A 22,942-nucleotide genomic window follows, 5' to 3' on the forward strand; every position below is an offset into this window, starting at 1 on the left:
AATGCTGAGTTGGGGATTTTCTCCACTCAGGGTCTAAGTGTTTGTGTTGTCCTCATCATTCAGGAATCAGTGAGACTGGAAGGTGAAAAGACTGGGAATTTGTACAAGTGCTGATAACTGCACTGTTGAGTGCCCCAGAAACCAAAATCATCATCATCATCACCACTATTGAGGAGCATTTAGTGACAAGGTGATTACAGATCATCGTCCAGGGCTGACTTAGACAGGGAAGTCATTTAGTGAACTCTTAGAGACAGTTGTTGTAAATTGCATTTGCTATGTACTGTGAAGTTTACCTATGATTATTTGCACTCAGCCATTGAGGGTCTTTTTTGTGTTACATTAAATATAGTGTTGCAGACTTCATTATTCGACAAATCACACAGATAAGTAAACCTTTTTAACTCATTTGTGTGACTTTGGTCCTAATTTGTTGCAGTGTTGTAGAATCTCCATTCTCCTATCCTGTTACCTGACCCTGGGGCATGGCTGTGTAATAGTGGCAGGGAGAAATTGTTTTAGGAGTGTACTGCACCAGAAGCCATTTTACGAACTCACAACCTTGGCCTACTGTAACAACAGTGGCAACTTGGCCTCCACAGCAGTAGCGACGAGGCCTTTACAAAACTGACAATTAGGGTTTACAAAACTGGTGACGAGGGTATACAAAATGAAGCAAATATTTAATAAGGCTCAACTGCAAAAGGCAACACTTCTGGATCGGGAGAGGCGTACTTTTGTTTTTGGCACTCTTAAAGACAGGCTGCAGAGTGGAAGGAAGAAGACACAAGATGAAAGAAGTGCCGGAGTCTCTGCTACAATTGAACAATCTCCTACAAAATTGACATGGAAATGTGCCTCAGAACTTGGTATACTGAGGACAAAAATGTGAGATCACATGAAAAAAAGTCCTTAAGGTGAGATTTTTCTGAATGGAGTTCGTAAGTAAGTTACCAGATGAGTGCCCTTTAGCATGCCACATTTTATACTTAATTTCCAAATGCAGTGAACTGTGCCAAGGTCATGTTTTCAGATGAATGTGTTATATATTACACCTCACTTACTATAAATACAGGGTGTCCACAATGAGACTCGAACATTTTAATATCCTACATCTTTTTCATTTCAGATGGTGGACCTGTGAATCCTGAAAGGGCAGACAGAGCAACTCAACAAGTTTCAATTGTTTTAGCAAAATGGAGGATATGAAGGAGTGTGCACAAGTGGTCTGGTGGTATGCAGAGACAAGATCGGCAACACAAGTGCAAAGAAACTTTCGTCGAGTTTACAACAAAGCGCCCCCATCGTTGAAGACTATAAAGAAGTGGTCTGATCAGTTTTTGGCTACTGGGAGTGTTGCGAAAGGGCACGGTGGTGGTAAGCCTGGGATCAGCGAACATCATGTGGAACAAGTGCAGCGGTCATTTGAACAAAGTGCACAGAAGTCAGTGCGACAGGCAGCACGAGAACTTCGTATGAAATGTTCAACAGTGCACAAAGTGCATCAGAGATTACGTTTGTACGCATATAAAGTGCAGGTTGTGCAAGAAATCAAGCCTGATGATCGATCAAAGCGAGAAGAATTTGCACGTGTCATGTTAGATTGCATTGCCGTGGGCGAGACATTTTTATCACGCATGATGTTTACTGATGAGGGAACCTTTCACGTATCAGGGGCAGTCAATCGTCACAATGTGCATCTGGGGTCTGAAAATCCACATGCACCTAGGGAACACATGTGTGACAGTCCGAAAGTTAATGTGTGGTGTGGTTTGATGATAAATCGCATTGTTGGGCCATTTTTCTTTCAGGAGCCGACTGCGGATGGAGCCATCTACCTGGACATGTCGGAACAATTTGCCATGCCACAGATAACAGACCTGCAGCCAAATGTGATGTTTCAACAGGACGGTGCACCACCCCATTGGAGCCTTGGCGTCTGAATATTTTTAAATGACACATTCCCGCAACGATGGATTGGCCGTGGAGGTCCAATTCCTTGGCCGCCACGTTCGCCCGACATAACCCCCCTCGATTTTTTCTTGTGGGGTTATGTGAGATATCGGGTATACACTACACCACTAAAGGACCTGCAAGACTTGAAACAGCGCATAAGAATTGTCATCAACTCTGTCACAGAACAGATGCTCCGCAACACATGGCACAAAATCGATTACAGACTTGATATTCTTCACGCTACCCGTGGTGCCCGTGTTAAAGGGTACTGAACCGTCCACCTGTGTATGAAAACTTGATGAGCTGCAGTATGATTTCCCTGTATTTGTTCGTCAATAAATTGTGTTTCTCCTCAGATTTTATGAGTTCAAATGTTGGAGTCTCATTGTGGACACCCTGTACTGTCATTTGGGTCAAAGGGAATCCTCATCACATAGTCGAGTTAGAAAGAAACCTGCCTCATGTACTGATACAGGCTGCAAAGACACTGCAACATCTGCTTGGACCGCAGTTTATGGAAGGGACTGTCAATGGTGCAAATTATTTGCACATGCTACGAATATGATTAATACCTCAGCTAGAGGAAAAGGGGCCTCACAGTACACACGCAGTTGGAGCAAGATGGTGCACCTCCATACTATGCTTTTGCAGTGCCCGAGTTCCTAAATGAACACTTCCAGGGTGTGGATAGGTCGTGGTTCAACAGTAACACCAGTTCCCTCGAAATGGCCACCAAGAAGTCTGTCCTCACCACACCTGACAGCTCGTTAGGGGAGTCATTAAAGTGCATATGTCTGCTCGTCGTCATGCTATGAACAAAGAATTGCACACACTGTTGATGATGTATTTCAGACTATAACACCAGACATGTTCAAGAATACGTCAAGAAGAGCATGGAGGCATATGGAAATGTGCTTAAAGTGTGATGGGGGACGTACCAATATCCTGGAAACTTAATACGTAAGTAAATACTTGTGCTAAAACAAATCAAATCAATGAGCATTTGGTACTAGGAGGTATGCAGTGTCTCACACACTGTGTAGATGTAAAAGTCTAGTGAAGATGCTACTGTTCCACAGAGAATAGCAGTTGATATTTGTCCTTTATTCATTTTCATTTCTTCTAGAACAGTGGTCAGCCTGGGGGCTGCACGGACCAATTTCGTCTATCCAGCAGAGCTATCATCTTTTCAGTCACAATACGTACAACAAAGCTACCAGAGATGAAATGTTCTCGGGTGATCAGCTGAGAGGTGGCATCAGCTTGTCACAACATTTCAACAAGTTTCGTACACACGGTCCTCGCTTGATGGTGGGAATGAAATTCATCGAAATGTTGCGACAAGATGACGCCACCACTCAGTTCATCACTCTAGAAGACAGTTGTTTTCAATTTTATTTCACTACTCTGTTCAAGAATTCATGCCCTCAACACTGTATTGGGTAAGAAATGTCAAAGCACTGTCAAGTTGCTTTGTTTTGTGGACATCTGTAAGCATTTTCAGAATACAATGGAACACAATTTGTGAAAATTTAAAAGATACGTGACAATCCCATGTAAAACAGTTTTTGAAATTTGTGGTAACTCATCACAAAGTATTCTTATTGTGAACCACCTGTTTTCACAAATTTTCTCATTCACTTTCTCAACTAAACCACCACTGACAATGGGACCCTCCATACTGTAAATCATGGATTTTGAAGCTCTTCCAATATGTTGTAGAGGCACTTACCCTGAGTACCTGGCTATCCGCTTTTTTAGTGATGGGCCTCGGTTTTTGAGAAAATCAATTTTGAAGTTTATTGCGCCCTTTGTATACCCATAACATTACGTATATTCCAAGCAAGTCAGTGTAGCGCAATGGTAAAGGGTCACGGCTACTGTGCTGAAGGTACCATGTTCAGATCCTGCTTTTTTTTCCAAAATCAATCAAATTTTTCAATTTTATTTCAAAGAATATCAACAAACAGTGTAAGGTGTGCAAAATTATGAAGATATATTCAGTTATTAATTTTTCCAAATATTAATTCCATTTGTGGTTCGCAGTTGGAGTTCCAAATGTTTGTACAACGGTCGCTTCTTGTATTACCTGAGATCGATCTCCGCCCATTATCGTCCCCTCTCCCACGAAGAATGTTTGTCATAACAGGAACCCCAGCTCCTAGCGGCAGCCAATGACGATGTAAATTGCTTTTCTTTACGTTCACATCTAACTTCAGTGTCAGTTGCTCACAAAGCGTCTCTAGTGCCGTGTGTTAGAAAAATTCTGTGAAATGGAAGAACCAAGTGTTTCTGCAGTAGTGCAGCCAGAAGAAGATCCACAAGGAGATGAGTTGAATGAAGGATCAAAAGGCGAAATCACAAATGCCATTAAATAGGCCGAAAATCTACTTCGCGATTTGAATCTCATAACGAATACACCGCCTAGCATGATCTCTGCCAATTCTGTTGCAATTGGCAAAGAGATATGTATCGCAATACAGGATCTCTTGGCTGAAAGACAGATCATTATTGATGATGAATTGATAGATTTCATCGAAGAAGATGAACTAGGAGACTATGTTGCGAACCACAAATGGAATGCATATTTGAAAAAATTAGTAACTGAATATATCTTTATAATTTTGTACACCTTACACTGTTTGTTGATATTCTTTGAAATAAAATTGAAAAATTCAGTCGCTGTTATCAAAAAAAAGTACACGAGCAGGATTAGAACACAGTACCTCCATCGCAGTAGCCATGAACTTTTGAAAAGTTATGTGTGCTTCACTGTTTTTTTTTCTTTAACTAATTTGTGCCTGATTTTATTCTGAGAAGCTCAGTAATGTATGTAAATACCGTAAATGTAAATGTGATTCAAAAAGTAATTGAAGTGAAGTGAAGCACAGCTGGACAGCAAGAAACTCTTTTGCGCACAATCCCCGCAACGATAGTATTAGAGAACCTTTGAGTATGGACTCTAAAAAAAAAAGCAAGACAATTGATTTTATTTAAAAGAAGACTGTTAATCTGTATCTTGCGAAAAGAGGACGTGTTGCTAGGCCATCACTCAGAACGTATTGTTACATTCAATGAAAATTGATATTTTAGTGATAGAACCAAGTAAAGTACGAGGGCTATCCAAAAAGTACATTACGTTTTCATTTGTGTCCGTTAGGGGCGGGGCTAGTGCGGCCATCTTGGTGTCATGGCATTCCGCCGCTCAGTCGGCATCCTGCCGTGTTAGTGAGAGGTTCGTGCTGTACTCTGTTGAGTTACTGTGACAGTTTGAAATGTCAGCGTTAATTGAAAATGCCGCAAAGTGTGAAGCGCGTGCTGTAATAAGGTTTCTGACTGCAAAAAACTGTACACCGATAGAAATCTATTGGCAACTTTGTGAAGTGTATGGGGACAACATAATCACTGAAGGTGGAGTGCGTCAATGGGTCATAAAATTTAAAAATGGCCGAACTAACGTTCATGACAAAGAGCGAAGTGGAAGACTCAGCATAGTGACTGCCGAACTTGTCGAAAAAGTCGATGTCGCGGTTTGTGAAAACCGTAATTTCACAATAATGGAACTCTCTATGAGTTTTCCACAAATTTCACGAAGTTTGTTGCACAAAATCATTACCGAAAAGCTTGGTTACCACAAGCTTTGTGCAAGATGGATACCAAAAATCTTGACAGAGATTCACAAAAATCAGCGAATGGCTGCAGCGTTAACGTTTTTGGATGCTTACGAGAAAGATGGCGACTCATTACTCGATCGCATCGTTACTGGTGACAAAACATGGGTTAAGCATGTGAACTGTGAGACAAAATTGCAGTCAATGCAGTGGGGGCACACAAATTCCCCCCAAAAGCCCAAGAAATGCGTGCAGACAATGTCGGCAAGGAAGGTGATGGCGACTGTCTTTTGGGACAGAAAAGGTGTGACTTTTGTGGATTTCCTGGAAACAGGCCCTACAATAAACTCTCAAAGGTATTGCCAAACTCTGCACAACCTCAGAAGAGCAATACAAAACAAGCGCAGGGGAAAGTTGGCCTCAAAGATCTTGCCGATTCACGACAACGCCCGGGCCCACATGACAAATGCCACTCGTGAAGTCCTCGAATCTTTTAAGTGGGAGTTGTTTCCTCATCCACCGTACAGTCCCGACCTGGCACCGAGCAACTTCCACTTATTCCCAGCAATGAAGAAGTGGTTGGCTATGCAGCATTTTGATGACAACGCACAGCTTCAAGAAGAGGTAACCACGTGGTTGAAGGTGCAGGCGGCCGAATTTTACGACGAAGGAATTTCCAAGCTCGTCCATCGCTACGATAAGTGCCTTAATTTAAATGGCAACTATGTAGAAAAGTAGTATTTAAGTATGGCTTTCATCTGTATATAATAAAAAAAATTTCCAATACTTTATTTATTTTTAATTCCAAAACGTAATGTACTTTGTGGATAGCCCTCGTATGTGTAAGAGTTGCCAAAAATTTATGTATACAAATTTTCTGGTAGCGAAGAACAGAGATATCTTGTTTTTGGAAAAGGAGGTGAACTTCATTGTCGTCGCCGTCTATCAATCGACAGAATTGTAAGTGTACAAAGTTCACTAAAATACAGGAAAAGAAATACATTCTCTATAGTTTTCATTCAATAAGTGACAATCTCTCATAATTTCTTGATTACAGTAATTGGATTATGTCCCATATCCATCCACACATATACAGACACAAGCAGACATCAATGTCTGCTTGTGTCTGTATATGTGTGGATGGATATGTGTGTGTGTGTGTGTGCGAGTGTATACCCGTCCTTTTTTCCCCCTAAGGTAAGTCTTTCCGCTCCCGGGATTGGAATGACTCCTTACCCTCTCCCTTAAAGCCCACATCCTTTTGTCTTTCCCACTCCTTGCCTCTTTCCTGATGAGGCAACAGTTTGTTGCGAAAGCTTGAATTATGTGTGTATGTTTGTGTTTGTTTGTGTGTCTGTCGACCTGGCAGCACTTTCATTTGGTAAGTCACGTCATTTTATACCTTATTACTGCGCTACACTGACTTCCTCGAATTATATGTAATGTTACAGGTATACAAATCATGCAATGAACTTCAAAATCAATTTTCTCAAAAACCAAGGCCCGTCACTAAAAAACCAGATAGCCAGATACTCAGCGTAAGTGCCTCTACAACATATTTGAAGCGCATCAAAATCCGTGATTTACAGTATGGAGGGTCCGATTGTGAGAACAGGAGACCACCCCCTCTGTGCTTCGTCATGAACACACCCTGAGGAGCTGTCACCAGAGTTATTGGGGGAGGTTATTATTTTTCAAAGATCGACCTGGCAGAGGCGTATTTACAGCTGCCACTTGACGAGGAATCTAAATGCCTTCTAGTTATCAATACCCCATTTGGATTTTATCAACACCAGCATTTGCCTTTTGGTGTGGCAACCATGCCAGCTATACTTCATTGCTTTTTGGAGCAACTTATTGCATCAGTTCCAGGCTGCATCAATTATTTTGATGACATGGTAGTGTCTGGTGACTCCACAGGGGAGCATCTGCAGAACCTTCATGCTCTGTTTTCTGTTTTACAGCCTGAGGGTGAAAGTGCAGGTTGCACAAAAGACAGCTTTTTCAACTGCCAATCATTTATTTGGGTTATGAAGTGTCATATACTGGGATTAAACCATTGTACCAGCATAGTGATGCTATTACCACCCTGCCACACCCCACATCCATCAAGAAATTACAGGTTTTTTTAGGAAAAATTGCATACTATCACAAATTCATACCAGACGCTGCTGCTGTGCACAGCCACTCCATGAATTATTACGTGGGTCACTCCAAAAGAAATGTACGCTATTTTTGTAAAAGTACAGTTTTCATTCTGCATGTGTGAAAGTTTTACAGTGTGTAGATACATCCTTCCCACTTGTTTTCAAACTTAGTTCAACCTGTTCCCATGAATGGCGCTGTCACAGCATGTCTTCAACATGGCTGCTACACTTGACGTTCGTCAGAAGCAACGTGCTGTCATAGAATTCCTGTGCTGTGAAAAACGAGACAGTGGGAAACTTCCAGAAGAGGTTGGAAAAGGTGTACGGAGATGCTGCTGTCGATCGCGGTACAGTTAGTCGGTGGGCAAGCAGGTTACGTGTTACGTGATGAAAGCAGAAACAGCAATATTGAGGATTGTCCTCACAGCAGCAGGCCTCGTACTGCACACACTCCAGACAATGTGCAGGGAGTTAATGAATTGGTGACTGCTGACAGATGCATCACAGTGAACGAATTGTCATGCTACGTTGGGATAGGGGAAGGAAGTGTTTGCAGAATACTGAAAGTGTTGGCATTAAAAAAGGTTTGTGCCAGGTGGGTTCCCAGGATGTTGACAGTGGCTCCCAAAGAAACGAGAAAAACGGTATGCGGCGAACTTTTGTAACAGTACGAGAATGGTGGAGATGAATTTCTTGGTAGAATTGTGACAGGTAATGAAACGTGGCTCCAACATTTTTCACCAGAGATGAAGAGGCAATCAATTGAGTGCCATCATGCAAATTCACACAAGAAAAAAAAATTCAAAACCACACCTTCTGCTGGAAAAGTTATGGCTACAGTGTTTTTTGATTCCGAAGGACTCTTGCTTGTGTACATCATGCCAAGTGGAACCACCATAAATTCTGATGCATACGGGATGACACTGAAGAAACTTCAAGCTCGGCTGAGTCGCGTTCGACCAAATTGGCAAAAGCAGGATGTTTTGCTGTTGCACAACAATGCACGGCCACATGTCAGTCAAAAAACCATGGAAGCGATCACAAAACTCGGATGGACAACACTGAAACACCCGCCTTACAGTCCTGACCTGGCTCCCTGTGACTATCATCTCTTTGGGAAACTGAAAGACTCTCTTCACGGAACAAGGTTTGAAGATGATAACTCCCTTGTGCACGCTGCCAAACAGTGGCTCCAACAGGTCGATCCAGAATTTTACCTTACGGGTATACAGGTGCTCGTTCCAAGATGGTGTAAGGCAGTTGAGAGGGATGGAAATTATGTGGAGAAATGAAAATATTGTTCAAGGATGTATCTACACACTGTAAAAGGTTCAAACATGTAGAATAAAATATGGATTTTTAAAAAAACAGTACATAAAGATGCTCCTTTCCACTGGGCCCCAGGTTGTGACCAGGCATCCAAGCTGTTGAAATCTAATCTGCAGTTGGCCCCTTGTTTGGCACTTTTAAGCCAGGCCAGTAACTTGTGTTAGCAACGGACATGTCTCAGTCTGGCCCCGTGTCATCCATGTTCATAACCGTGTGGATAGAACTGAATGCCCTACTGCATATGCCTCTGAATCCTTAAATTCAGCACAAAAGCATTACCCTCAGACAGAGGACGAGGCTTTGGCAATCGTATATGCTCTAAAAAAATATTAATGTTTTTCTATACGGATCCAAGTTTCACCCGAGCACAGCCCACAAACTGATGGTTGTCTCTTTTTAAGTCTCTGTTTTAGAGGTCCAAACACATAAAAGTCACACAGTGAAAGGTCGGGACTGTACGGTGGATGTTCCAGCGTTTCCCACCAAAACTGCGGCAATGTCATCTTCACCGCTTTGGCTGTATGTAAGAGGCATTATCGTGCAGGAGGATAACGCCGCTGGACAACATGTCTCGGCATTTCGACTCGATGGCTCGTCTGAGGTTCTGTAAGGTGGCTTGATAACGCTGGGCATTGATGGTGGTTTCCTGTTCCAGTAACTCGACAAGCAGTGGGCCCTTGTGGTCAAAAAAGGAGGACATCGTGGCCTTACCGGAACTGGTTGCACGGCCTTTGATTTCTTTGGAGGTGGGGAATTTGCATGTTTCCACTGTTTGCTCTGATGCTCGATTTCCTGTTCAAAATGGGGACACCACATCTCGTCACCTGTGACAATATGCAATAGAAAGCCGTATTCCTCCTGACGATAACATTGCAAATGACTCAAGACAGTACCATTTGAGTATTGCACTGTTTGGCTGTCAGTTGGTGGGGAACCCTCTGTGCACAGATTTCTCAAAAGTTCAAGTGTTAGTGCATTACAGTGTGGGCGGTGCTCGCGCTAATACCCAGTAACCGATGGATCTCCTCCACAGCGATTCTGCAGTTGTCCGAGACTAAAGCATTCACTTCCGCAACCATTTTCAGTGTGATGACACGAAGATCCTGTCTGGGACGAGCATCGTCTTCCAGTGACTCGCGACCCTCGAGGAATTGTTAGCGGCATTCCACAACACTTGAACGAATCGGACTGTACTCACCCTACATGGCCTTCATCCGTCGATACATTTCATGGCCTCCAACTCCCTCTGCCACCAAAAATCGAATCCCTCCTCATCGCTCCTGCTTACTCGCCTGCACGTTCGGTAGTGGACAATAACTTGTGTGATCACCTCCTCTTTGGCATGAGACCGCACTGGCACTATGCAACATGAAACGGTGTGCGCGCGTCAATCTCTCTGCCGATAGATGGCGCCACCGTACCCGCAGTTATGTGGTGCCACCTTACGGGTGAGGCAAAGGTAGACACATTGACCAGGTTTCATTTGAATGAACCTCATAGTTCAAATGGTTCAAATGGCTCTGAGCACTATAGGACTTAACTGCTGAGGTCATCAGTCCCCTGGAACTTAGAACTACTGAAACCTAACCAACCTAAGGACATCACACACAGCCATGCCCGAGGCAGGATTCAAACCTGCAACCGTAGCAGCTGCGCGGTTCCAGACTGTGACGCCTACAACCGCTCTGCCACTCCGGCCGGCTGAACCTCACAGTTCCCTTCTACAGCTGTAGACTGGTTGAGTCATCATTCCCAGTCTTGTTAGCAATGCTGAAAGGCTTCAACTGGTGGAGCCTTTAACATGTCAGTCACATTCTTTTGAATGTACTACAGAGTCCCACAATTATGTCGTTTTAAGGCATTTTTTCAATTTTGGGGAAAGAGAAAAGTCATAGGGACTCAGATCAGGTGAAAAGTGACTGTGGAATAACAGGAACGCCTTTTGAAGTCAAAAATTCTGTGATGGAAGTGGGCGTGTGACACGGAGTGTTGTCATGATGCGCCATCCACTTGCCTGCAATTTCCGGTCTCACTCAGTTCACCCTCTTCCTGAGCCTTTCGAGGTCATCTTCGATCTTCGTAAAACACCTGGTTGACAGTTTGTCCTGGAGGAACAATCTCACAAGAGGATGCACACATTCAATGTTTTCATTGGTTTTTAAAGCTGAAGGTCTCCCTGAGAAAAGTTCATCTTCAGCGTGTTCTCGGCCTTCGTAAAATGATTTGTACCACAGAAAAACTTGTGCTCTTTATGAGAAATTTTTCCCCGTAAGCCTGATTCAACATTTCAAGGGTCATACTTGTGAATTCCCCAAGTTCGACACAAAACCTGATGGCATAACATTGCTCTAAATTCCGCCATTCCATTTTTTGTATCACACAACAAAATACAGCTTTGGTGATGGCACTTTCAAAACCATGCAATGACTGCATGGAACTGAAACTAAGACTGAACATCAGGAAGGGATGAGCATACCAGTCTACACAAGTAGAACAACACAGCATTGTCATTTCTCTCACAGTGTAGTCAGTCTTATTGTTTTTCTCGTACACCTCATAAATTTGTGAGAATGTACATTTGGAGCACAGAACTGTATGGCACTGTGGACTCAGAAAACTGGAAAAGAAGAGGAGTGAATCATTTTAGATGTGGTACTACAGAAGGATTTTGAAAATTAGGTGAAGTGTTAAGATGAAAAATGAGGTGGTTCTCTGCAAAATCAGCAAGGAGGTGAACAAATGGAAAATATTGACGTAAAGGAGGATGGGACGAAAGGACATGTGTTCAGCCGTTTATGAACAACTTCCATGGTACTTGATGGAACTGTAAGGGGAAGACAGATTTGAATACACCCAGCAAATTTTGGAGGAAGTTGAATGCCAGTGCTACTCTGAGATGACGATGTTGGCACAGAAGAGGAATTCACAATGGGCTCCATGAAACCAGAGAAAAAAACAAAAGGACAAGTCTAATTAGGACTAGTGCTGTGGAGTTTTTGTACAAACTTAATTATGTACAAGATTTTCAGAAACAGACTGAAAAGCTTGTAATGGTGTTGTAGGGTAGATTGTGCTGAGAGATAATTGTTAAGAAAACAGTTTGATAAGTTGAACATTACTCATTTAATTAGCATTGCTGCTAGCCAGTCAGGTCATTGTACACCACTGGCCATTAAAATTGCTACACCATGAAGATGATGTGCTACAGACGCGAAATTTAACCGACAGAAAGAAGATGCTGTGATATGCAAATGATTAGCTTTTCAGAGCATTCACACAAGTTTGGCGCCGGTGACAACACCTACAATGTGCTGAAATGAGGAAAGTTTCCAACCGATTTCTCATACACAAATAGCAGTTGACTGGCATTGCCTGGTGAAACGTTGTTGTGATGCCTCGTGTAAGGAGGAGAAATGCATACCATCACATTTCCAACTTTGATAAAGGTCAGATTGTAGCCTATCGCGATTGCGGTTCATTGTATCGTGACATTGCTGCTCACGTTGGTCGAGATCCAATGACTGTTAGCAGAATATGGAATCGCTGGGTTCAGGAGGGTAATACGGAATGCCGTGCTGGATCCCAACGGCCTCGTATCATTAGCAGTCAAGATGACAGGCATCTTATCCGCACGGCTGTAACGGATCGTGCAGCCACGTCTCAATCCCTGAGTCAACAGACGGGGACGTTTGCAAGACAACAACCATCTGCACGAACAGTTCAACGATGTTTGCAGCAGCACGGACTATCAGCTCGGAGACCGTGGCTGCGGTTACCCTTGACACTGCATCACAGACAGGAGTGCCTGCGATGGTGTACTCGACGAAGAACCTGGGTGCACGAATGGCAAACCATCATTTTTTTGGATGAATCCAGGTTCTGTTTACAGCATCATGATGGTCGCATCTATGTTTGGCGACATCGTGGTGAACGCACATTGGAAGTGTGTATTTGTCATCGCCATACTGGCGTTCACCCGGTGTGATGGTATGGGGTGCTATTGGTTACATGTCTCGGTCACCTCTTGTTCGCATTGAGAGCACTTTGAACAGTAGACATTACATTTCAGATGTGTTACGACCCGTGGTTCTACCCTTCATTCGAGCCCTCTGAAATCCTACATTTCAGCAGGATAATGCACGACCACATGTTGCAGGTCCTGTACGGGCCTTTCTGGATACAGGAAATGTTTGACTGCTGACCTGGCCAGTACATTCTCCAGATCTCTCACCAATTGAAAACATCCGGTCAATGGTGGGCGAGCAACTGGCTCATCACAATACGCCAGTCACTACTCTTGATGAACTGTGGTATCGTGTTGAAGCTGCGTGGGCAGCTGTACCTGTACACGCCATCCAAGCTCTGTTTGACTCAATGCCCAGGCGTATCAGGGCCGTTATTACAGCCAGAGGTGGTTGTCCTGGGTACTGATTTCACAGGATCTATGCACCCAAATTGTGTGAAAATGTAATCACATGTCAGTTCTGGTACAATATATTTGTCCAATGAATACCTGTTTATCATCTGCATTTGTTCTTGGTGTAGCAATTTTAATGGCCAGTAGTGTATTTGAGCACTTGCACATGGTAAAATGTGGTAATGTACAGATATCTGTAGGTTCTTGAGTTACCATGTGTTGAAATGGTAATTAAGAGTTAAAATGTGCCCATTTCATAACTGATAAATTTAAGCCAGGTACATTTCTTTGCTTTGAGGAAACCAAACGAAGAACATATTTGGTGACACTGTCCTTGTCAGGCTGCTTGAATTTGCATGTGCAACAACCTAATTGGCTAACTTCAATGCTAATTAAATTGGATACCACTACATATCACATTTTTCTTAGCAATTATTTATCAGCACACCCTACCTTGCAATGCCCTTACTTTTTTTTTTTACTCACTGACCCCGTGCACTTTTTTCTATTCGCCACCATTTCAGCAACTTGTGTGTCCCTAATCAACCAAAGTTATCCAATCAGGGAAATGGGGTGTGTGGTTTAACGTGGTATCCAAACTGCGTGTTGTTTCTGGTGAATCCTCACATCATTGAGAGCTTAAGTCTACGTTCAAACAATACAAAAAACCTTTGGTCAGATCGGGATTCAATCGCACGACCTCTCAGTTTCCATTACACCCCCCCCCCCCCCCCCCCCACACACACACACATATACTCTTTACTACTCAACCACCTGGCCCAAGATGGATATAAATAGTTCATCTGCAAGTTTTGATGACTGAGTTTGTGAGTATCAAAACATTTGATGTGTATGGCCCTATCTTTTGATTGCATTGACTTGGTAGAAGGTAAAGTTATTTACGCTACCAAGGGACCACAGACCTTAGTATTTGATATAGATTTCAACTTGATGTATCTACCCTTTTCTGACTTAAACGAGTCTTAACAGATGGATGACAAATGGCGAAATAAATATTTTTTAGGTGACATAATTGCAAATTAACAACTTCTGATGTTTTTTTAACTTGCGCTGTGAAACTTTGCTTCTTGCTAAATTTTATTATTGTAGGTCAACAGGAAGTATCCTACAGGTTCTGATGAGTAAGTTTTCGAGTATCAAAATATGGGATATAAACTGATTGAATAGCGTTAAGAGCTTAAATTTTTTTTGCCCCGCCAAAGGACTATAGACCTTAGTACCTGACAAAATTTCAACTTATATGCATACCCATTCCTGAGAGAAAGGGTTCTTGATAGATAGACAGATGGACAACAAATGGACAGAAAATATTTTTAAAGTCCATGTTGGAGTATCAAACAATATTGTGAAAAGGATAGATTGCCACTCACCGTAAAGATCACCCACTGAGTTACTATTCACCATAAAGCATAAAGACAGCCCATTGAGTTACAGTCTTTCATTGTGCCTGTATACAACTCAAAAGGTCATCTTTATGGTGATTACAATCTACACTTTCTGTAATACTGCGGAAAATATTTTTTTAGTGTGAATTAATTGCAAATTGACAATTTTCAAATTTTTTGCTTTACTTGCACTGTGGAACCTTGCTCCTTGTCAAATTTCATGTGTGTATGTCAACGGCAAGCGCTCTATAGGTTTTTATGAGTGACATACATGAGTTCAGTGTCTATATTTGATGGTGCCTGTATAGTCCAGTGCAGTAGTTCTTCAGACATGCATGCGTACATGTCAGTAGGAAAAGAAACCTCTGGCAGTTAATAACTGTATTGAATCATGAAATGTATAGACATGAAACTTCCTGGCAGATTTGGCAGATTAAAACTGTGTGCCGGACTGAGGCTTGAACTCGGGACCTTTGCCTTTCGCGGGCAAGTGCTCTACCATCTGAGCTACCCGAGCACGACTCACACCCGTCCCCACAGCTTTACTTCTGCCAGTATCTCGTCTCCTACCTTCCAAACTTTACAGAAGCTCTCCTGTGAACCTTTCAGAACTAGCACTCCTGAAAGAAAGGACACTCTGCTGCAGAGTGAAAATCTCATTCTGGAAACATCCCCCAGGCAGTGGCTAAGCCATGTCTCACCAATATCTTTTCTTTCAGGAGTGCTAGTTCTGCAAGGTTCGCAGGAGAGCTTCTGTAAAGTTTGGAAGGTAGGAGACGAGATACTGGCAGAAGTAAAGCTGTGAGGACAGGTGTGAATCGTGCTCGGGTAGCTCAGATGGTAGAGCACTTGCCCGCGAAAGGCAAAGGTCCCGAGTTCGAGTCTCGGTCCGGCACACACTTTTAATCTGCCAGTAAGTTTCATATCAGTGCACACTCTGCTGCAGAGTGAAAATCTCATAGTGTATTGACAAATTATGAATATGGCACAATAGCTAAGCAGTTTACCGGAAACAAGTGAAAATTTGTGTTTGACTGTGAATCAAACCAGATTTACCGATTGTCATGAGTGGTCACCTTAACAACTTTGGCTATCGCTTTCAGGACTGACCCAAATCTCCGTGTCCCACTGTCTCCTTCTCATAGTGCTCACACAATTCTGTGATTCCCACACAGGAAGAGACGTATTTATGAGGTACTGGGAGAGACTTAATGCCTGGAAATTAAGTCATGTTTTGTTCTACTGCCACCGCAGCACTGGTTTTGCTGTGCCATTCGTATGCACTCGCCTCTCCACTACATTTCCTTCCCAGTGATGCCATTACATATTTGACAACCTCTGAGCCTACTGACTATGAATTGTGTTTTGTAATATGGTTTTTTAACATAGAGAATGTTAAGCCAACTGAAATTTATCATCAACTTGTAGAGATTTATGGCGAAAATGTAATGACTGTTAGATTGGTGAGAAAGCAAATGAGACAATTAAATGATAGAAGAAACAATGTTCATGATGAAGCACAGAGTGGACAACCATCTATTCTCAGTGGTGGTTTGGTTGAGAAAAGTGACCGCCGATGAAACTTCGGTTTGTCTATGTACCGACTTGACAGAAAATCCTAGGAAGTTCTGGTCTTACGTTAAATCAGTAAGTGGCTCGAAACAGCATATCCGGACACTACGGGATGATGATGGCATTGAAACAGAGGATGACACGCGTAAAGCTGAAATACTAAACACCTTTTTCCAAAGCTGTTTCACAGAGGAAGACCGCACTGCAGTTCCTTCTCTAAATCCTCGCACAAACGAAAAAATGGCTGACATCGAAATAAGTGTCCAAGGAATAGAAAAGCAACTGGAATCACTCAATAGAGGAAAGTCCACTGGACCTGACGGGATACCAATTCGATTCTACACAGAGTACACGAAAGAACTTGCCCCTCTTCTAACAGCCGTGTACCGCAAGTCTCTAGAGGAACGGAGGGTTCCAAATGATTGAAAAAGAGCACAGATAGTCCCAGTCTTCAAGAAGGGTCGTCGAGCAGATGCGCAAAACTATAGACCTATATCTCTGACGTCGATCTGTTGTAGAATTTTAGAACATGTTTTTTGCTCGAGTATTATGTCTATTTTGGAAACCCAGAATCTACTATGCAGGAATCAGCATGGATTCCGGAAACAGCGATCGTGTGAGACCCAACTCGCTTTATTTGTTCATGAGACCCAGAAAATATTAGATACAGGCTCCCAGGTAGATGCTATTTTTCTTGACTTCCGGAAGGCGTTCGATACAGTTCCGCACTGTCGCCTGATAAACAAAGTAAGAGCCTACGGAATATCAGACCAGCTGTGTAGCTGGATTGAAGAGTTTTTAGCAAACAGAACACAGCATGTTGTTATCAATGGAGAGACGTCTACAGACATTAAAGTAACCTCTGGCGTGCCACAGGGGAGTGTTATGGGACCATTGCTTTTCACAATATATATAAATGACCTAGTAGATAATGTCAGAAGTTCCATGCGGCTTTTCGCGGATGATGCTGTAGTATACAGAGAAGTGGCAGCATTAGAAAATTGCAGCGAAATGCAGGAAGATCTGCAGCGGATAGGCACTTGGTGCAGGGAGTGGCAACTGACCCTTAACATAGACAAATGTAATGTATTGCGAATACATAGAAAGAAGGATCCTTTATTGTATGATTGTATGATAGCGGAACAAACACTAGTAGCAGTTACTTCTGTAAAATATCTGGGAGTATGCGTGCGGAACGATTTGAAGTGGAATGATCATATAAAATTAATTGTTGGTAGGGCGGGTACCAGGTTGAGATTCATTGGGAGAGTGCTTAGAAAATGTAGTCCATCAACAAAGGAGGTGGCTTACAAAACACTCGTTCGACCTATACTTGAATATTGCTCATCAGTGTGGGATCCGTACCAGATCGGTCTGACAGAGGAGATAGAGAAGATCCAAAGAAGAGCGGCACGTTTCATCACGGGGTTATTTGGTAACCGTGATAGCATTACGTGTTTAATAAACTCAAGTGGCAGACTCTGCAAGAGAGGTGCTCTGCATCGCAGTGTAACTAGCTCGCCAGGTTTCGAGAGGGTGCGTTTCTGGATGAGGCATCGAATATATTGCTTCCCCCTACTTATACCTCCCGAGGAGATCACGAATGTAAAATTAGAGAGATTAGAGCGCGCACGGAGGCTTTCAGACAGTCGTTCTTCCCGCGAACCATACGCGACTGGAACAGGAAAGGGAGGTAATGACAGTGGCACGTAAAGTGCCCTCCGCCACACACCGTTGGGTGGCTTGCGGAGTATAAATGTAGATGTAGATGTCACTGCAGAATCGGAATGACAGTTGATAGATGGATTTTTTTTCCTCATTACACGATACATTTTCAACATACAGCACAATGTGCAAATGCTGACACTTTATCGTGTTTACTGATCGATCTGGATCCAGAGATTGAAAAAGAGGATTTGCTATGTTTTTATTTAGGTGTTACGCTTACCGCTAATGTCAATCCTGTTACTCCTTTATTACTTATGTCTCTCTTCATTTCATTCTCAATCTATAGTGAGTGCTCTTAGGCTGTTTACTCCATTTAACAGATCCTGCAGGTCTTCCTCCCTTCCAATGAGGTTAGTGACATCATCGGCGAGTATGGTCACTGACATATTTTCACCGTGAATTTTAATCCCACTCCTGAATATGATACTGGCTGTTGTTGTTGTTGTTGTTGTTGTTGTTGTTGTGGTCTTCAGTCCAGAGACTGGTTTGATGCAGCTCTACATGCTACTCCAGTGCCAACTGCAACCTATATCCTCCTGAATCTGTTTAGTTTATTCATCTCTTGGTCTCTACTCTAAGGTTTTTACCCTCTGTGCTGCCCTCCAATATTAAATTGGTGATCCTTCATGCCTCTGAATATGTCCTACCAACCGATGCCTTCTTCTAGTCAAATTGTGCCACAAATTTCTGTTCTCCCCAATTCTATTCAATACCTTCTCAAGAGTTATCAGCATCCTTCTGTAGCATCAAATTTCGAAAGCTTCTATTTTCTTTTTGTCTAAACTATTTAATGTCCATGTTTCACTTCCATACATTGCTACACTCCATACAGATACTTTCAAAAAAGACTTCCTGGCACTTAAATCTATGCTCGATGTTAAATTTCTCTTCCTCAGAAACGCTTTCCTTGCCATATGGTCATACTGGCTATATATGCAATAAACTTACTTGCTGGCATCACCGCCTCTTGCGTGGAACAGGTTGGGCATCTGAGGAGACCCCAATGGAACGAATGCGCAGACCGTCATGTCGAGTGCTTTGCAAAAGGCTGCCAACTCCCGCTGCTGGAAGTAGACGTGCAGCTCCACCTGCAGGTTGGCCGGCTTGATGCGAGCAGCCTGCCAGATGCGTTTTATCTGGCTGGAGTTGAAATTCGACAGCCCGACGGAACGGGCTCGACCGGCGTCCACTTGTGCTTCCATCGCCTGTGAGATGGCAAAAAATGTACAAAAATTATTGAGACACAAATGCCGAAGGAACATCTTTCACTTTTACAATACACTGCTAAAGTAAAATCAAACAATGGAAAATCCAGGATGGAATGCAACAATATTTTGAAAAGAAAAATTGCTACGCTCCATATAGTGGAGATGCTGAGTCACAGATAGGCACATCAAAAAGTCTCTCACAAATATAGCTTTCGGCCAGTAAGGCCTTTGCCAAAATTAGACAAAAAACACACACATACACACTCATACAAACGCAACTCACACACACACGACTGCAGTCTCAGGCAACTGAGGCCACACTCAGTGTGGCCTACTATGACTCAGCATCTCCATTATATGGTGAGTACCAACTTTACTTTTCACAGTATTGTACTTCAGTAAAAATTATTCCATTCCATTGTGACAGGGTGTTACGGCAACAGTTTCAAAACCCGCAACTAGTGATTCTATAATCTGTGCTTCCTCCTGCTACCCTCATCAGTGTAAGTTGAGCATTTTTAAATCTATAGTGTGCTGAGAGAAATAAAAACAATAATATTTTTTTATTTTTATTATTATTTCTCTCCTTTCCGCTACTTACCCCCTCCCCCCTCCACATCTTCTCACCTATCCTCAATCTAAACTGCAACACTTCACTGTCTGCCACTCCCACCACACTATCCCTCCCCCTCCCCGCCCCAGCCTCCTCCTCCAGCCAGTCGCCACTCCCATCATGCACTGGTGCTGCTGCTCGCGGTGTAGTTTCAGTTGCCTGAGACTGCAGTCGTGTGGCCAAGTTGCGTTTGCGTGTGTGTGTGTGTGTGTGTGTGTGTGTGTGTGTGTGTGTGTGTGTGTCTACTGCTGACAAAAGCCTTAATGGCCGAAAGCTTTGATTGTGTGCATATTTTTATCGTGCCTATCACGGCTCAGCATCTCTGCTATATGGTGAGTAGCAACTTTCCTTCTCTCGTATTATTAGACATATACAGACATCTTAAATTGTGCCCAGGTTAAGCTGACCCAATATGGGTACTTATGTTACTTCTTGTTAAGCATGTCTCTTTAGAGGTACTTTAGTGATGAGGGAAACCATCTTGAAGCCCACCAAAAGGTCATCCTGGTCTGGTCGAAAGTTCTGAACCTGCTGGATTAGAAAGGCAGTATTTCATACCTGGTGCATGCATGCACGCATTTGCCAACAGAGGGGCTAAGTATCACTGTCAGGTGTTTTACCAGCTCATACATTCATGTACCAATACGGCATCAATGGGAGGGAGTGGAGTCCGTCTGTTATGGAGTGTACATAATCCATGAAGTTTACAGGGGGCAGCAACTTGTGGACAAATGCTTTTCCTGTGTTACTTCAGAAAGCATTCTTGTGAAGTTGAATGGTCTTTCTTTTCACATGGTTGGTTGGATTATCATCTATTCACTTTCTTGCAGACGTCATCCTCTAGTGGGTTGTAATGGGAATTTTTTAAAATCTTCTTGTTGCGTATGTTCCTGATGTATTTCTGCATTTTCAGCTGTTTTGGACATTTGGTTTATAGTTGACAGTAGAAAAGGTTACACATATTTTTGATTGCATGACAAATTTTTACTTGCCAAAAAGATATATCACAGAATTTACATTAAATTTTGCTTGTAAAGTGGAATAAGATCCAGCACCGCATTCGAAATGTTGATTGTAGCTTTTGGCGAATCTGCTATGAGTAAGACAAGAGTTTATAATTGATATAAATGTTTCAAAGAGGGTTGAGAAGATGCTGAACCAAACAGTGAAAAGACCAGGAAATTAGTATAAATCATAAAAGTGAAGAATTAGCAGAAGTGCATTCTGCCAAATTTCTAGGTCTGCACCTCGATAAGAATTAAAACTGGAACACACATATTGAGTACCTGTGCAGCAAACTGGGTAGCTTTGCATATGCCATGCATAAATTATCAAGTGCTGCAAACATGTCCAATCGCAAAGTAGCATATCTAAGTTACTTTGAATCAGTGATAAGATATGGCATTATTTTCTGCAGGAGCTTCAATAATATATCTCGTGCACTGAAGCTTCAGAAGAAAATCATCAGAAATATGTGGACTGCACAGCAAAGAGAATCATGTTGTCCATTATTACAGAAACTAAAAATTTTGACTGTCCCCTCTCTATACATATACGAGCTAATGATATTTTTACACAACAAACCAGAATTGTTCATTAAAAACCAATTTGATCATCCATAAAGTACAAGAAATAAAGATAATTTTATGCTTCCTGCCCATAGATTGAAATTATATGCTCAGACATGGGCATGGAAGTCTACAACAAACTTAAAGGCAAAAACATTCTAAACATGGAACTAGGGATACTAAAAAAGAAGTTACATGAAATTCTTATACACAAATGTTATTACTCGTTAGAAGAGTTCATGGAAGATGAACTGATAATTTGAGCAGAATCCAACCACAAATTAGCATTATATAGTGAAAAAAAAGTCCATTATCGAGAAAGATATTTACCTATGCTGGAAAATAAAAAAATATAGATACTGCTACATAGACTAAATATAGTTCTAAAAATTAATATTAGATTCTAGTTTTTTATTTTTGATGTGTCTCCTGTACCATAATCACATGATTTGTAAGTGTATGTTATGAGACTAATAAATCACAATTCACAATTCTCAATGACCGCACTGGATGCCGTAGCACATCAGTTACTGATGACAATGTGGAAGAAGTAAAGAAAATGGTTCTTGAAAATCACTGAATCACCATCAGAGAAGTTGCTGATGATGTGGACATGTCCTTTGGCTCAAGCCAAGCAATTTTTTTGCACGTAGCGGCAAAGTTTGCTTCGAAATTGTTGAATTTCGGACAAAAACGACATCGCACAGGCACCACTCGGGAGTTACTGAATAAAGTCAGCAACGATCCAGACCACTATACAAGGTTATAACAGGTAACAAAACATGGGTACACGGGAATGACATCGAAACTGAGGCCCAATCATCCAAATGGAAACTATCTGAAGAGCCAAGACTGAAAAAAATTCAAGTTCGACCACATGTGACGGTTGTTCTCACTGTTTTCTTTGATTACAATGGGATAGTGCATCAGGAGTTTCTGCCTTATTGTCATACAGTCAATAAGGAATACTACGCGTAAGTTGTGTGTCGCCTGCATGAAGCAATCCAGAGAAAACAAGCAGAAATGTGGCGCAACTGCTTGTGGAAGTTGCATCACAATAATGCACTCGCTCACACCTCAATGCCTGACTGCAATTTCCTGGCAAACAATGAAACCGTTATTTGCCTCAGCCACCGTATTCACTGGACATGGTCCCCTGAAGCTCCTTTCTATTCCTGAGGCTGAAGAGAATGATGAAAGACTGTCGCTTTGCCACCACTGATTTGGGGGGGGGGGGGGGGAACGGGGGGGGGGGTGGAGGGAAGGGGGGGGGGGGGAAGAGTGTGAGAGAGAGAGAGAGAGTTCCTGAAGGAGCTGAACATTACAAAAAGTGAGTTCTGGAAGCGCTTCCAAGACTGGAGAAAGTATTGGCACAATTGCATTATAT

The 22,942-nt window shown here is 42.4% G+C and overlaps 1 protein-coding gene across 1 annotated transcript in view; it reads right to left on the reverse strand.

Moving 5' to 3' along the window:
• LOC126439536 (aldo-keto reductase family 1 member D1-like) overlaps positions 1 to 19,428 on the reverse strand; it is a 47,178-nt gene extending 27,750 nt beyond the window's left edge. Inside the window, exon 1 of the mRNA XM_050090570.1 lies at positions 19,115 to 19,428. Coding sequence (XP_049946527.1) covers positions 19,115 to 19,428 — 314 coding nt within the window. The remainder of the gene's footprint in view (positions 1 to 19,114) is intronic.
• Positions 19,429 to 22,942: the final 3,514 nt, after the last annotated feature.

Source organism: Schistocerca serialis, unplaced genomic scaffold (genome assembly GCF_023864345.2).
Source record: "Schistocerca serialis cubense isolate TAMUIC-IGC-003099 unplaced genomic scaffold, iqSchSeri2.2 HiC_scaffold_1329, whole genome shotgun sequence".
Classification (NCBI taxonomy): Eukaryota; Metazoa; Arthropoda; class Insecta; order Orthoptera; family Acrididae; genus Schistocerca; species Schistocerca serialis.